The following is a 15251-nucleotide window of genomic DNA, read 5'->3' as shown; positions in this document are numbered from 1 at the left end:
CGCCATTACTGATGTTGCAACCGCAGATGGGAAGCAACAGCCAGAAATGGGATTTCTAACGATGCAAAAGCTGGAGAATTGAGGTATTCACAAGTGGCGTGATCAGCTGATTCCCTTGCAAGGCAGAGCCGTGCTCAGTGCTGAGAGTGGTATTTTTCGTCTCCTCTTCGCTCCGCCTTGTCTGAGGTCAAAGGGTTTGTCTACACAGCCGTTACTGTGCGGTGAAGCTGCTGCACAGTAACGTCCCGTGTGGACGCTGCTGCAATGCACTGAAAGTGCCTCATGCAGTAACCTGCTCTGTGAACAAGCCCTAAGAGCATCTGCTTCCGGCTGGGCTCCAGCAGCATCAGGGTTAGATCCCGGAGGAGAAAAAAACCCCACCCCGGCTATAAACTCCCCCGTGGCTCTTTTCCAGCAGTCGGACACTAGCCATGTCTTTCCACCCAGGTACCTGTGTGCAGAGCGGCCCCCCGGGGTAAGGGCCGGCCCGTTAACCCCTGCAGCCAAAGGGGCTTAGAGCGGTTGCTGAGTGACTGGGAAGAGGCCCCGCAGGTGAACGTGCGGGGGCCATAGCAGGCCTGCGGGTGGCACCCCCCTCAAACAGGATGAGCCCTCGCTCGCTGCACCTTCCTCTTTTTCTTCTTTTTGGCCCTTTCCCTGGGACTGTCCCGGTCCATCCTCCCCTCGGGCTGCTCCCTTGAGTCCGGCAACTCGCTCTCCAAACCCTCCGCCACTTCCTCCTCCTCTTTCTTCTTCCTCCTCTTCCTGGCCCACCTCTCCTCCTCCTCCTCGGCACCACCCCCCCTCTCTTTGGCTCTCTTCCGCTTTTTCTTCTTGGCTTTCTGCCGCCTCTCAGCCGGGTTGCTGCTTTCGGGGGCCGAGGCACCCGCCACTGCCTCCTGCTGAGGCTCTGGGGCGCCGCCTCTCGGCGCCTCCTTCGGGCTGTACTTAGCCAGGAAGGCGCGCTCTTGCTCCTCGAGCCGGGCCAGCTTGGCACTCATGGTCAGACCGTGACGGGCTCCCCTGGCAAGAACACACCAGACAGGGCAGGTTAATGACAACCTGAGAAGAGATCGTGCCTAGGCCTGGGAGACCTGCGACCGCCCTCTCGTAAGTCAGCCCTGCAATGTATCCTCCCCGCTTCCGCTACAATTGCATCTGACAGACTCGGCTGGATACTGGCTGCCTCAGGATGCTGGGGACTAGCCTGTTTTCTAGTGCTTGTGGCAGCCACACCCCCCTTCCTTGGGCCTGAACTGGACTCCAGCTACTCCCCAGGTCGGGCTAGCAAAGCAGGAGGGCCAAAGGGGGAGGGATAGCTCAGTGGCTATTGAGCATTGGCCTGCTAAATCCACGGTTGTTAGTTCAATCCTTGAGGGGGCCATTTAGGGACCTGGGGCAAAGATCTGTCTGGGGATTGGTCCTGCTTTGAGCAGGGGGTTGGACTAGATACCTCCTGAGGTCCCTTCCAACCCTGATATTGTGTGTGTTGAAGTGTCGGACGGGTTAGAATAGGTCATGCTGGCAGGGCCTCTTTGTTAGCAGGGAGCCAGGGCAATATGCCACTAGGGGGCAGCGCACAGGGTCTGAGCTCCAGCCCCACGCTCCCACCCCACTCACAGGTGGGGACGGGTTCCTGAGATGTGGAATCAAACAGAACCACCCCCCCAGCTCAGCCTGCTCTGGATAGTCCCCCAGCCAGGGAGGCTATAATCCAGGACCCTTAAAAGTCCACCTGAGCTGCAGGAAAGGCAGGTCATTCAGTGGAACTCCCCCACACCACGCTGGATAAATGGAAGGCACCGGGGCTGGAAGGGATCCTGGTGCAACAGGGGGAAGGGGGAGGAGGTGGCGTTCCAAGCTGACACTAGCCATGTCTTTCCGCCCTCTTACTTGTGTGCGGTGCGGCCGCCGCAGGCTCGGACCAGCTCCTCATCCGTCAGCCTGGGGGAGAGAGACAAGACAGTTTGCAGCAGGGATCCCTGGGGTGCTAACTGCTAGAGGGGTCGTGCGCTGCAGAGCTTCTGTAGGCCGAGCTGTATATCCCAGGGGAGGGAGCAGCTTAGGACACTGCCGCCTGCGATATGCATAAGGCAACAGCGGGGAAGAGATTTCCCCCAGTGGAAACCAGGCGTTCCCTGTTTTCCAGTTGTCCCCAGGACTGAATGAATGAGTCAGAGGCTGGCTGGCGGGTGGGGAAGGCTGCCCCACTGCAGCTGCCAGCAGAGCTGGGATGGGGGTAAACAGGGCATGCTCCCCATGCTGTTCTATTCAGCGGGCCCAGGGGCTCACACTGTCCCACCCCGCCCCTACTGGACAGAAAGGGACAGCTTGCAAGTCCCAGCGAGGAGGGGAGAACTGGCCATTTCGCTCCTAGGGGGCCACCGAGAAGCCAAGTCCTCCGCTCCCCCGGAGAAATGGTTCAGTCCCCAGGCAAACCCTGAGCTCTCCGCCAAGTCGGGGTGGGGAGGAAGACCCAGCAGGGATCTTGACCCCCCCTCCCGCTTGCATGCGGCACAAGGACTCCTGCTGCACTGCTGGGGACAGACACGGGGGGAACGACAGCTCTAAGACAAGGGAGATCAGCTAGCCATGGGATGCCACAGCAGTCACATGAACTTCTGCAGAATCGGATCACAGAGTAGGACTGTCCCGCCCCCAACCTCCTTGGGGTCCAGTCTGTTCTCACAGGATCTGGCCCTCTGAGCAGAGTTGTGTCCTGTGGCTGATGCCTTTAGCATGTGGCCCAGCCCAGAGGCTCAGAACAGCCGCTCCCTGCCCCCACGCCCGGCTGGGCACTTACTTCCTAGCACTAGACAGGTCCAGTTTCTCCTCCTCGTCCTCGCTGCTCTCAGAGGTGGAAACCTGCTCCGTTGGCTCCTCCCCTCCTGCCGTCAGCGTGGCCGCCTGGGACGGAGACAGGTGCAGTCAGAAATCACCGCGCTGGAGACACCCCCACCACCCCACGGTCTGTGCTGCAGGTGTAGGGAAAGCTAGTGGGAGGGTGGGGGAGTAGGGGTTGCATTAGTCCAGAGAGGCAGCACTGCAGATTAGACTGAAAGTCAGGACTCCTGGGTTCTATCCCCAGCTCTGCCTCTCTTGGACACAGGTGATGGTTTCTTTCTAGGCCTCAGTTTCCCCATCCCCACATCTATGCACAATTCAAGAAGGGTGGTGAGAAATTGGAGAGGGTTCGGAGAAGAGCCGCAAGAATGATTAGAGGATTAGAAAATGTCCCATATGTGACTGAGCTGCTTGAGTCTACCTATTTCGTGTAACAGAGAGAAGGGCAAGGGGTGACTTGATCACAATTTACATGGGGAACAAATACGTAATCTTGGGCTCTTCCATCTAGCAGAGGAAGGTCTAAGATGAGCCAACGTCTGGAAGCTGCAGCTACACAAGCTCAGACTGGAAATGTACCTTTTGAACAGAGAGAGTCATTACCCACTGGGACGATTTACCAAGGGGCGTGGTAGATTCTCCATCACTGGCAGTTTTTAAATCAAGATGGGATGTTTTTTTTCCAGAAGATCTGCCCTGGCAATGACTTTGGGGCAGTTCTCTGGCCTGGTTAGCCAGGAGGTCAGACCCCAGAGTCAACTGCATTTCAGCACAGGGAGCATGATCCCTGTGCACCGTTGCTATGTGCTGTCAGACTTCTGCCCTGTTTTACCCCAGAGGCAGCGGCATTTCAGAGCTCAGTGAGCGAACCCTATGCTGCATCCTTATACGCTGTCCAGCTACCACACTCCACCCCAGAGGGGGCTGCATTTCAACACTGGGTGGGCAATCCCTGCGCAGCGTCACTATGCGCTGCCGGACAGCTGGCTCGTTTCACTCCAAAGGTGGCTGCAGTTCAGCAGCGGCTGAAGCATGTGTGTAGTGGTGGGATCTTTCAGGACAGAAGGCACTAGAGAAATGCAAGACGTTATAGCCGACAGCGCAGGAGCCTGTCTGCAGCAAAGGGGAATCCCGAACACCGACCCGCCCGCCCTATTACCTTCACAAAGCGGCCGTACAGCATGCTTCTGGCACTGGGTGCTTTGCGGGGCTTCTTGTTGCTGATCTCCCCATCCTGCTCAGAGAGCTTTTTCATTTGGACGCCATCCTGGAAGATTTAAACAGGCATCGTGTGATCAGCCAGGCCTCACAACAGCCGCTAGTTAGTTTAATTACGTGCTCCATATTTCACACTTACATACTGTTAATCATAGAACCGTAGAAGTGCAGGACTGGACGGGACCTCAAGAGGGCATCTAGTCCCATCCCCTGCACTCCTGGCAGGACTATGTCATAACCAGACCATTCCTGACAGGTGTTTGTATTCGTATCTGTATTGCAGTACTGCCTAGGAGCCCTGGCCCAGGGCCCCATGGTGCTAGGTGCTGTACAAACACAGAACAAAGAAACAGTCTCCGTCCCAAAGAGCTTCCAATCTAAGTACGAGACAGGAGATGACCGGTGGATACACTCACATGGGGAGGAGAGGGGGGAGCCAGGAGACAATGCCACTCAGTAAGATGGACACTGGCTGCCTAACGGTTCTGGAGTTTTTCTGTTAGCATCACGGCAAAGGAGAGTTTTCAATTTCAAATCACTTTGCCAAGGTGGCTCGGTCTCATCGGCTCTGTTTTAGAGATTGCATGCCTCAGTTTCCCAGAGGGAGAACACCATGTCCAAGCCAGCACAGCGAATCAGTGGCGGCGGCAAAAAGAGAAAGCCGGTGTCCTGCCACCCAGCCCAGTACCTTTCCACATGAGACCCTTGGACTAGTGAGCAGAAAGGAAAGAAATAATCAACTGGAATGTTTTTCCTGATGACTGGTCCAAGGATGGTCTTGTGGTTAAGGTTCAGGTGGAGCCTCAGGACTCCCAGCTCCTACACTCCCAGCTCTGGCACCATGACCCTGGACAAATCATAGCACCTGTCTGTGCCTCAGTTTCCCCATCCTTAAAAAAGGGATGATTATACTGATCCCCTTTGTAAAGCCCAGTGTCTCGTCAGATCAGGCCCATGACGCATGGTCCTTAAGAACATATGTGACAGTCACCGCCAGTACTGAACCAGGGATCTCCCGAGCAAAAATCATGAGTCACACCAGATTGAGCTAAGGAGCCAGGCTCTGTAGCAGGGGGCTGTAACAGACACTAATGTCAGAGGACTGGCCACACTGAGCAGCGAGTTCCAGGACTCTATTCATTACAGCTTTGGCCAGGGAAAACACCCAAAGCGTTTTTGGAGAAGTGAGCAGGGTCCGGCTTTGTTCTGGGAGGGCGTCTCCTATACAACCACGTCTGTAGCCTTGCGTCGGCCACTCTTCGTCAATCCCATCTAGCTCTGAGCACACAGATCAAGATGTCCAGCCCTCTCTTATCCCCCCAACCCCTAATCACCTCCTTTACCTGCCCAGCCTCCACCGAGATGTTCGCCGCCGACTTGTTGAAGAGGTGATCCCACCAATGGAAAGTGAACTGCTCTGCTGGGTCGTGACCCACCTGGGTTGGAAAAGAAAGGGTTGAAAAACCCTGCTGTGCTCCCCATCAGGATCTGCTGATCCAACACAGCTGTCGGGATCCTTCCCAACCCAGTCCGGCTCTAGGCCCCCCTTTATTTACAAAGCAAAGAGCTTTTGCAAGTGTGGGACATTCAAGGAGCTTGAGGCGTATGCGTGTGCAAGGGAGGGCCCTGGGCTGGCAATGGGGTGGGACAGCTCAGCCCAGGGGGAAGCCAGTTTAAAGCCAACCTCATCTGTTGGCCTAGCAGGGACTGGGGGAGCGGCCACGGCAGCGGAACCAGCTCTGGGAGGGAAGGCAGCAGAGAGAAGGAGCAGCTGATTCTCTTTTGCCAATCCAGAAGCAGCGCTGATGGAACGGCATCGGGTATGGCAAGGAGAGCCTTTGAAAGACAGAAATAAAGGGGGCCCAGAGAGGGCCTTCATTGCCTCAATCGCCCCCACACCCCAAAATAAATCTTGCAGGGGAGAAAAAATAAGACAAACCCACAATTTCAACAGACCTTCCCCACTAGGAACAGGGCTGAGACCCATCAACCTCATTCCATGCAGGCCCAAGGAGCAGCCACATGGCAAATGAGCAGGATCTAAACAGCCTATTCGCAGTCCCCGGAGTCATCCAGCCCCCAGAGAACTCCACCTACATATAAGGCCAAGGGGGCACCGCATTATACAGCCTAGAGCAGGGGTCAGCAACCTTTCAGAAGTGGTGTGCTGAGTCTTCATTTATTCACTCTAATTTAAGGTTTCGCGTGCCAGTAATACATTTTAACATTTTTAGATGGTCTCTTTCTACAAGTCTATAATATATAACTAAACTATTATTGTATTTAAAGTAAATACAGTTTTTAAAATGTTTAAGAAACTTCATTTAAAATTAAATTAAAATGCAGAGCCTCCCGGACTGGTGGCCAGGACCTGGGCAGTGTGAGTGCCACTGAAAATCAGCTCGCGTGCCGCCTTTGGCACGCATGACATAGGTTGCCTACCCCTGGCCTAGAGGTACTGATGATAAGTTTTGCTTGTACAGACCCAGGTCTTCCTTACCCCAGCTGTGTCGCATTTCACTTTCACCTTGATGGCTTCAGAGATGCCGTTCTCTCGCTTCCCCAGCCCTTTGCCTAGAGAGAGCACAGCAAGATAAATGCAGGACTTCCCTCACATTAATGGCTCCTGGAGGGGTCGTAGGTGGGGATTGAACCCACAACCTCTTGATCCAAAAAACACAAGCCCCAGCTTCTTAAGCTGAAAGACTAAACAGCAGCAGAACCATAAACCTCTTACATTGTTCAGGCACTAGAAAGGAACAAAGCTCCAACAGGCCCCTTGCACGGAAATGGAAAACCCAATGCAGCCAAGAGACACAAAATTGTGAGCACAAGCATCACCAGATTGGATCAGCACTGAGATCCTCCTAGCCCAGTGTTCTGTGCCCAACAGTGGCCAGCACCAGCTGCTTCAGAGGAGAGTGCAAAAAACCCTGCACTGTTGGGATAACCTGTTCCTGGGCAAGGTTTCCTCCTGACCCTCATAAGTCACAGATTGTCTTAAACCCTGAAGCATGATTATAATTTTGGCCATTCTTATTGTCTACATACACACTCAATCCTTCATTGAATCTGGGCCTCAATGATCTTGTGGTAAGGAGTTCTGCAGTCCAATGGCATGTTGTATGAACAAGTTATTTGCATGTATCAGTTTTGAATGTGCCATGTTTCAATTGTATTGAGAGACAGGAAACAAAGGAGCTCCCGATCCACCTCCTCCAGATCAATCATTATTCTGTGCACCTGGTTTTTGGATGTGTCAAGTCCGTACCTTGTTTCCAGCCGTGTCTCTGTAACTGCTGCTCTGCAAACTTCATCCCTCTGGTCTTATTCTTGGGAGAGCCGTTCATGATGGAGTCAGGTTGCTATTCTAAAGCTTGATGCTACTTGAACCCTGCAGCTTCCAGGTCTCCCTGTGCATCACTCTATCATAGGAAGGTGGTGCATAATTACACATGCTGAAATGACCTTTTGCATTGAGCAGCACCCATTGCGAATGGCCTGTAAGCCTAGAGGCAGTGTGGCCTAGTGGACCAGGACTCAGAAAACCTGGGCTCTATTCCCAATTCCACCACTAGCCTACTGTGTGACCATAGGCAAGCCATTTCACTTCCCTGGGCCTCAGTTTCCCCATCTGTAAAATGGGGACAATGATACTGACACCTCCTTTGCAATGGGCTCTTCGCAAGGGCAACACCTGTCCTACCCAGTGCCCCCCATCCCACGTGAACAGTTGGCCACAGCCCATCAAAACTGATCTGTCCTATTCCAAATGGGAGATCGAATCCAGGGAAAGCAAGACAAGGGGAGCCAAGTACAGCACCCAACCCTTCGCACCCCCCTCCCGCCGACCCCCTATAGACCCCCCACTAGCTCTCTGTCCCCAACAATGCCAGTTCCCCAGCCCCCCGGATTCCCATCCAACCCCCACCCAGAGATCCCCCCAGCCCCCCACCCTCAGCTCTTCAACTCCCCATCCAGCCCCCTTCAGCTCTCCAGCCCCCCCCTGCTCCCCATCCAGCCTTCTCCAGCCCCCCCCGCTCCCCATCCAGCCTTCTCCAGCCCCCCACCTTCAGCTCTCCAGCCCCCCACTCCACCTCCAGCGCTCCAGGGGCCCCCGATGTCTCCAGCCCCTCGGCTCCCCCTACGCAGCCACTCACTGTTAACCCGGATTCCTTCCCCACAGACACATGCCCAGCTCTGCATGGAGGCCGCCATTTTCCCGGAAGTAAAACCTCCCCTCCCTTGCCGCTCTAGGTTTGCGATGAACCATAGAGAAGAAATTGCCCTTCGTGTCTAAACCATAGAGTTTGAATCCTCCAGGGATCTTGCCCTGCAAAGCATGTTCCTTCCACCCCCACCTCCCCTGCATCATGTATCCCATTGCCCCAGCTGATCTGGTCCCAGTGCAGCTAGTCACTGTGGAAAATTTCCCAGAAAACATTGAGGGAAAACTTGTGTCCTCCCCCCACTTCCCCCAGAAAAAAACAACCCTTTATTGTTGTTTCACTTGGATTGGTTTGGTTTTTTGCAGCGTAAAACCAAAATACAAAACAGATCAACATACACCGTCCTCCCACAAAGCCTGGCTTGGCTTTGGCTTGTTTTCCCTTTTGCCAGTGGCAAAGGAGCAGGGGAGGGGGCTGTTTCATAGGCAATTTTGGAAGAAAGGTTTAAAAAAAAATGTCCCACGAAGAGCAAGTGGCATTTTGCTGAGTTGAATGAGGAGGCCGAGATGCCTGGGCAGTGAGCCACATCTGCTTGCATGTTGCTACTTGGACCGGAAGCTGAGGCAGGGCCTGGCTTTGTTCTGTGGTTGTGGTCCACGAGCAATGCTGCTTATCCCCCTCCACTGTCTCCTCTCCCATCACCTACCCCCCTCCCCCTGCCCCATCCCCACTCAAACTGTCTAGAATCAAGTGACCTTCCCATCTGAGTTATTCTGTCCCCTCGCCTGTTATCTCTTTGCCTTTGAAAGGCTGGAAGGAGGCACAATTTTAAAGGGACACGCAACACCACGACAACACCACAACAAGGAGCTCGGATCGCTGCCGAGGGGGCTGACAGAGAAATGCCTCCCCCCTTGCAACCATTGTATGCCATTAAAAGCATTGCTATTACAGAACAAAACCCCCAGCGCTGGATTGCAGCACCCAGAGACAGACCCTGTCAGAAAGCTTTCTGTTACCATGGCGACTGTCACATGGCACTTGGCCCCTGTCAGCCTGAGGATGTTTGTTTCTTCATGCGACTGTACCTAAGGAAAGATGGCCAGATTCCGCCCCCCACCCAGGGTAAATCAGCCTAGTTGCATTGGAATTAATGGACCAGATTCCCCTGGCCCCTGGTGTAAATCAATGTCACTCCACTGAAGTGCTGCTGATTTACACCAAATAAAAAATAATAATATATGGAGATGTACCTATCTCATAGAGCTGGAAGGGACCCTGAGAGGTCATTGGGTCCAGCCCCCTGCCTTCACTAGCAGGACCAAGTACTGATTTTGCCCCAGATCCCTAAGTGGCCCCCTCAAGAATTGAACTCACAACCCTGGGTTTAGCAGGCCAATGCTCAAACCACTGAGCTATCCCTCCCCCCATGAGTGGTAGCTTTGGCCCCAGATTCCAAATGCTACCTTAATCAAAGGCAGGAGGAACTGGTGTCCACCCCACCCTCCCAAGCTAACCATCCTTCCTGGTGTAGCTCCGTAGTTTCAACAGACGTGTACAGATTGATGGTAAAAATCATGTCAGTCACGTTGGGAGAGATACTCAGTTGGTTTAAATTGTCACAGCCCCCTTAATTTCAATGGAGTAATGCTGATTTACACCATTTGGGGCTCTGGCCCATTTCACACCCATGGAGCTATGCCCGTTTACACCAGCGGGGGAGCTGGCCCATTGACATCATGAGAATTTCTGCATCTCTCTGAGACTTTAATGGTCTAGGGCATCTCATTCTAATTTTCATCTGGATTAAAGAATTAGGTCGCACTCCATCCGCAGAGCACTAATCTGATCAGAGCTCTTTATGAAAGGTGCTAACTCATCGTGGGCCCCGGAGCACCTAGGGGAATCGCATTAAAGGAGAGTGACAATGATTTGGCCTTCACCCCAGCCTGGTCCACCCAGGCACCGAGGGGCCGGGATGGCATGCAGCCCACCTGCAAGGAGTACTTCCGGGGCGGGAAGAGTGCCCATGTCTGAGCAACTTAAAGGAACATGGGTGACTATTGTGGGGGTGGACATAGATGTCCCTTCCCCAATATTTCCACTGCAGGGCTCAGCCCTTCCCTGCCCCAGTCCCGTCATTCCTTCCCCATCCAACATTTCAATGAGAAGTAGGTCCCCTTTAGAGGACTTGGAATAAGGTGATATACCAGGAGACCAATAAGACTCCACCAGCGCTGGGAGAATTACCTACCCCTGCCCCTCCATCCCCCTCGTTACGAGCTATGAGCAAACGACAATGCCGCACTAAGAGCATTGCCTAGAAAAAACTTGATGCCGGTTAGGCTGCTCCTGGGCTGAGACCCCAGCGTCTCACTGTTTCCTTGTGCTCCCTCGTTGAGCTGTCTCTAGCCAGCGGTTGTCTCTTATCTCTTGGACAGGGATTGTCTTGTTCTGTGTTTATACCTAGCACCATGGGCTCCTGGTGCATGACTGGAGCGCCGAAGCACCACCACAGTACAAACAACAACTCATACCAATGCAATGATTCAGCTATTTGGGATCCCTATTACAAAAAGACTATACTAAAAAAATGGAATTAAACTAATGCCAGCCTGATATTCTTCAGTAACGGCATTGGTAGGGTCTGCTAAATCCCCTGGGATCTCCTGAGGCCCTAACAAGCGTCCTTTGCATGATTCATTATCACACCCTGCACTTTTCCAGCGTCTTCCCTCTCAGGATCTCAAAGCACTTCGTAATTGTAATGCACAGCTCTTTTCATATGTAGATCTCCAAGTGCTTTATCAAGGAGGTAGGTATCCTTAGCCCCATTTTACAGCTTGGGGAACTGAGACACAGCAAGGTGAAGCAATTTGCTCAAGGCCACCCTGTGAATCCACATTGGAACCAGGAATAGAACCCAATGGCCCTGGCGCCAACTCCAGCACTTTGACCCCTCTGCCCTCCAGTGAAAGGCAAAACTGAAAGACGACTCCAGATTGCTCACTGGCTGTGTTGTGTGTCAGAGAATCCTCTAAAGGCAATTCAGTATCATGGCTGAGGTACTGGCAAGGTAACAAGAAATACAGAAACTGCTATGCCAGCACAGACCATCTAGAGCTTTCTCTCTAGTCCAGAACAATCTAGAATAGGTCGTCCAGAACAACAACGCTAATCCAGTCAGAAAAGGCCATCTAGAACAGTCCACCTAGCCTAGTAGCGTTCTCCTTCTAGTTTGGAGCTGCCTAGAACAAGGCTACTTAGAATCACCTTTCAAGTCTGGGGCAGTCTAGAATGGGCATCTAGAACAATTCATCTCATTCAGGTGAACTAATCCAGAAAATACTACCTAGAATATGTCGTCTAGATCGGTCCATCCAGTCTAGCCCAGAACAGATCATCTAGACTAGTCCATTTCATCTCGTGTCCTGAACCCAACCCCAGCCAGTGCTGGATGCTCCAGAAGCAGGTGAAGTACCCACAAGGTTCTACATATTCCCCCACCCTCCCAGTGTCCCATGGCCAGGAACCCAACCCAAGCTAGCAATCTGCCACCCACGAGCAGGAGCCACCTGACTAGCAGTGTCAGAGTCTGACACAGAGGAATGCAAAGGTGATTGCCAAGAGAAGGGTACACACACACACACACACACACACACACACCCCTATCCCTTCCCACCATGCTATGTTAATGAGATGCTCTCACCTCTATTTCACCGGGCCCTCAGGGCGCTCCATGAAGCCATTTCTTCCTCATTATGAGCAGGAAATGAGCTCTTAGGCTAATGAGCCATGGGCAGAGCAAAAGGGGGAGCAGGTTGTTTTTTTATACTTCATTTATTTAAGCTGTCCACTGACTCTGCCACCCTTGTTTGGGTGTCATGGCGACAGCTGCCATGAACACTAGTGAAAACCACTAATGAGCTGCTAATATCCTGGCCGCTAATTAAACCCCTTTGGAGAGACAGTAGCTGTCAGCCCAAAGCAGGGTTTGTGGAGGCTTGGAGAAAGGGGATTTTGTGGGCAAAGCTCAGAGCTCGGTGCTGGCGAGGGGACCTCAAGCATCCCAAAGGGGTCAGAGTCACCTGTCAAGTTCACAGATGGGTTTGGATTCCCACCCCTTCCAAAACTGGGGGTTCACAGCCATCCCCCAGCAAGTCACGGGCAGAGCTAGGAAGAGAACCCAGGCGTCCTGACCCGCAGCCTCCATCCAGTAGATGACACTCCCTCCCCCCACAGTCAGGATTCTTGGGTTCTATTCCTAGTTCAAGGAGGGGAATACAGCCTAGTAGCTAGAGCAGTTTATTCTCACCTTTGACACTGGCTTGCTGCATGACCTTGGACAAATCACACTGCTGCTCTGTGCCTCAGTTTCCTCACCTGTGAAATGGGAAACACTTTGGAATGCGGGTGGGGAACCTTCCATTACCAATAGCAAACCCTGCTAATCGTTAGGTAAAACCAGCTTCATAATTACTTCTAAACAAATTTCTTCTCCAAAGCTCTCCCCCCATTTCACCTTTTAAGAAATACAAGCTCAATCATTTGCCACTGGGGACTGAATGAAGCAGAACCAATGCACTCAGGCCCTATTGCTAAGAGACAACTCTCTGGAGCACAGAAGAATCTCCGGGCTGAGATACAGTGACTGCCATCAAATTGCTTCTTTTCTTTCCATCATGCAAGTGACTCAGGATGCGGATGCATGACAGGGTTAGCAACTTATCCCTGGGGAACGGCAAAATAATATAGTTAAGCAGAAGCTGAGGTGTTTAAAGGGACATTTTCCTTAGAACAGGCTAAAATCTGACCTGTCTGCTTTTCCCACTTGTTTACAAAGTCCTTGTAAATCTTATTCGTGTGTGTGTGTGTGTGTGGAGAGAGAGGAGCGAGGCAACGCTGTTTAAACCAATGCTTTGAAGTTGTTTTTCATAATGAAAAATAATGGTCACAGTCCCTTCGCTCATTATCAGCAACCCTACAATAAACAAACCAGTGCACACACCTCCGTCTCCACAATAACAAATGAGCGACTCCACAATAACAAATTAGCCTGCTCAATTCAGCCTTCCTGAGTAGGCCTACCATAACAAACTCACGTCGTCGTCTGATGCTGACAAGCAGCCGTACACTGAACAAAACTCATGCATGCTCCCCAGGGCTCACTAACAACCCTACAATAACAAGCCAGTAAGAACCACAATTTTCACATACTTTCAGGCCCCTTTATGCTGCCAGAGTGGGACGAAGGGCCTTTGGGTAAATGAAAAGCAGGGGCAAAGTTGCTTTGCTAACAGCATGTTTTCAGTTCCAGCCCAGGGGTGTTCCTAAGGCCCTGTCTATATTAGGGAACATCACTGAGATGATGAGTGACACAGATGCAAATCCCTGGGGTTCATGTGCTGCGCTGGTGTGATGCCAGTCAGTGAGAGCCCTGATTTGCACTGGTGCAGTGTGTCATACCCCACGTTTCGGCTGCCAACTTGGCCAACATACCAGAGATTGAACCAGGGACCTGCAGAGCGAAAGGCCGCTGAAGGCCTGTGACAAAGTGGGGGGGTTTGTTTTTCCAATGGTTTGTCTGCTGAGGGGGTGGGACTCAGTTTCCCTGAGTGTTACTGGTTTAACGAGGTGAGGGGAGAGTTTGTTGTTACAGAGGACTGGAGAGGGAACTAGGGACCCCGGCCAATGGCCTGGAGGATGGATACCCCAGTGACTGGTGACCCGGAGACCCAGCTCAGGAGTCGCAGCCAGTTCTGGCCAGGGGGAGGACAATGGGCTGCGGAGAGAGGACCCCAGTGACCTGACCAGCCGGTTCCGGCCAGAGGAGGGCAGAGAGGAGAGAAGGCTCAGACGACCCTGTTTCTCTAGAGAGAAGACAATGGACAGAGGCAGGACTTGGGGCCGGTGATCTCAGATGCCCAGCTGGGAAGCAGGGGGGCTCTGGGCTGGAGACGGGGAGCAGGCAGAGCCCACCTGGCTGCAGGGGAGACTGGGATGTGCTGTGCTGAGGGAGGCCAGGCCTGAGGCCCTGAGAGTTTCCTGTGCTGGGTTCAACACTCAATAAACCCTCCTGTTTTACGCTGGCTGAGAGTCGCTCCGGTCTAGAGAACAAGGTTGCATCAACCCCTTTGGGGGTGGAGGCCCCGGGGGTCCAGAGCGAGGGGACTCCCTGAGGGGGCCATGGCAGAGACTGGCGTGCTCAGGCTCAGAGAGGTGCGGCTCCAGGAGGTGGAGGGGCCTGACCCCGGGAGAGAGTGGGCCCCCGAGAAGGGCGGTGGCACCCCCCACGGAGCCAAGAGTGGGCACAACCTGCGAGTCCGTGACCAGGTCCCAAGATGGGGCTGTAACAGACACACCCGGCACAAACTGGGACTGTAGCGCACACTCCCCAGCGGGTGCATCGACATGACACGTTAGAACCCCAATGGCATTTAGGTGTCTAAATACCTCTCATTAGCACTGCGGTGCCTTTGCGCTGGCAGTGTAAAGGGGGCCTGAACGGGGGTGTGACTCCCAGGGCCAGAGTAATGCAAAAGGGCCTCGGTGTAAATGAGAATCAGTGCCCGTGGGAGCTCCCCCAGACCCGAGTAACAGCACAGACGCTGTTACACTCCACACACGTTTCCTCTAATGCAGGCGCCGCCTGAGCGGGGCGGTGGGAATTTGCCTCAATCAGGCACATGATCTGTCAAGGCCCTTTGCTGTGCAAGGGTCCCTCTGCCATCAGCTATCTGGGATTCCTGACTGCAGGACTTGATAAAGGGGCAATATTTTTAGACCACAAGGCTGGGTTTATCTCACTTGTCAGGCTGCTTTTATGTTGGTTCAGGAGATTTTTTTTTTTTTCAGTCTGAGAAACGGCATGACTCTGAACATCTGCCCTTCCCTGCCAGGAGCTCTGAGCACTCACGCTCACAGAGCAGGTCACTGGTATTCTCCCGGAGCCAGGAATGGAACGCAAGAGTTCCAGTTCCCCCCAAACAAGATCATACTCTTTCCAGGAGGGAGCCCAGG

General features: G+C 53.1%; 1 protein-coding gene across 3 annotated transcripts; it reads right to left on the bottom strand.

The window, feature by feature from the left end:
- Nucleotides 1-12: 12 nt before the first annotated feature.
- On the bottom strand, nucleotides 13-8346 carry GPATCH4 (G-patch domain containing 4). 3 transcript variants are annotated; one of them, XM_044990698.1, is made up of 8 exons: nucleotides 8223-8346; nucleotides 7334-7487; nucleotides 6563-6636; nucleotides 5406-5498; nucleotides 4004-4111; nucleotides 2804-2907; nucleotides 1894-1944; nucleotides 13-1023 (listed from the first exon to the last, which is right to left on the bottom strand). In XM_044990698.1, the coding sequence occupies exons 2-8, from the start codon at nucleotides 7410-7412 to the stop codon at nucleotides 597-599; spliced, it is 936 nt and encodes a 311-aa protein (XP_044846633.1). In that variant the 5' UTR covers nucleotides 7413-7487; nucleotides 8223-8346; the 3' UTR covers nucleotides 13-596. The 3 variants fall into 3 exon arrangements, with proteins under 3 accessions (XP_044846633.1, XP_044846634.1, XP_044846635.1); XM_044990699.1 differs by having other exon boundaries at nucleotides 8160-8278; XM_044990700.1 differs by having other exon boundaries at nucleotides 8133-8257.
- Between the last annotated feature and the right edge of the window lie 6905 nt (nucleotides 8347-15251).

Source organism: Mauremys mutica, chromosome 17, assembly GCF_020497125.1.
Source record: "Mauremys mutica isolate MM-2020 ecotype Southern chromosome 17, ASM2049712v1, whole genome shotgun sequence".
Classification (NCBI taxonomy): domain Eukaryota; kingdom Metazoa; phylum Chordata; order Testudines; family Geoemydidae; genus Mauremys; species Mauremys mutica.
This window is presented reverse-complemented; position numbering and strand designations above follow the sequence as displayed.

Excerpts from the sequence above, each read along its gene's own strand:
- GPATCH4 (XM_044990698.1), bottom strand. The coding sequence starts at position 7,412 with ATGAACGGCTCTCCCAAGAATAAGACCAGAGGGATGAAGTTTGCAGAG. Across the intron at positions 5,499-6,562 it reads TGAAATGCGACACAGCTGGG|GTGGGTCACGACCCAGCAGA; the intron begins GTAAGGAAGACC and ends TTTCCAACCCAG. Across the intron at positions 2,908-4,003 it reads TGTACGGCCGCTTTGTGAAG|GCGGCCACGCTGACGGCAGG; the intron begins GTAATAGGGCGG and ends TCTCCGTCCCAG.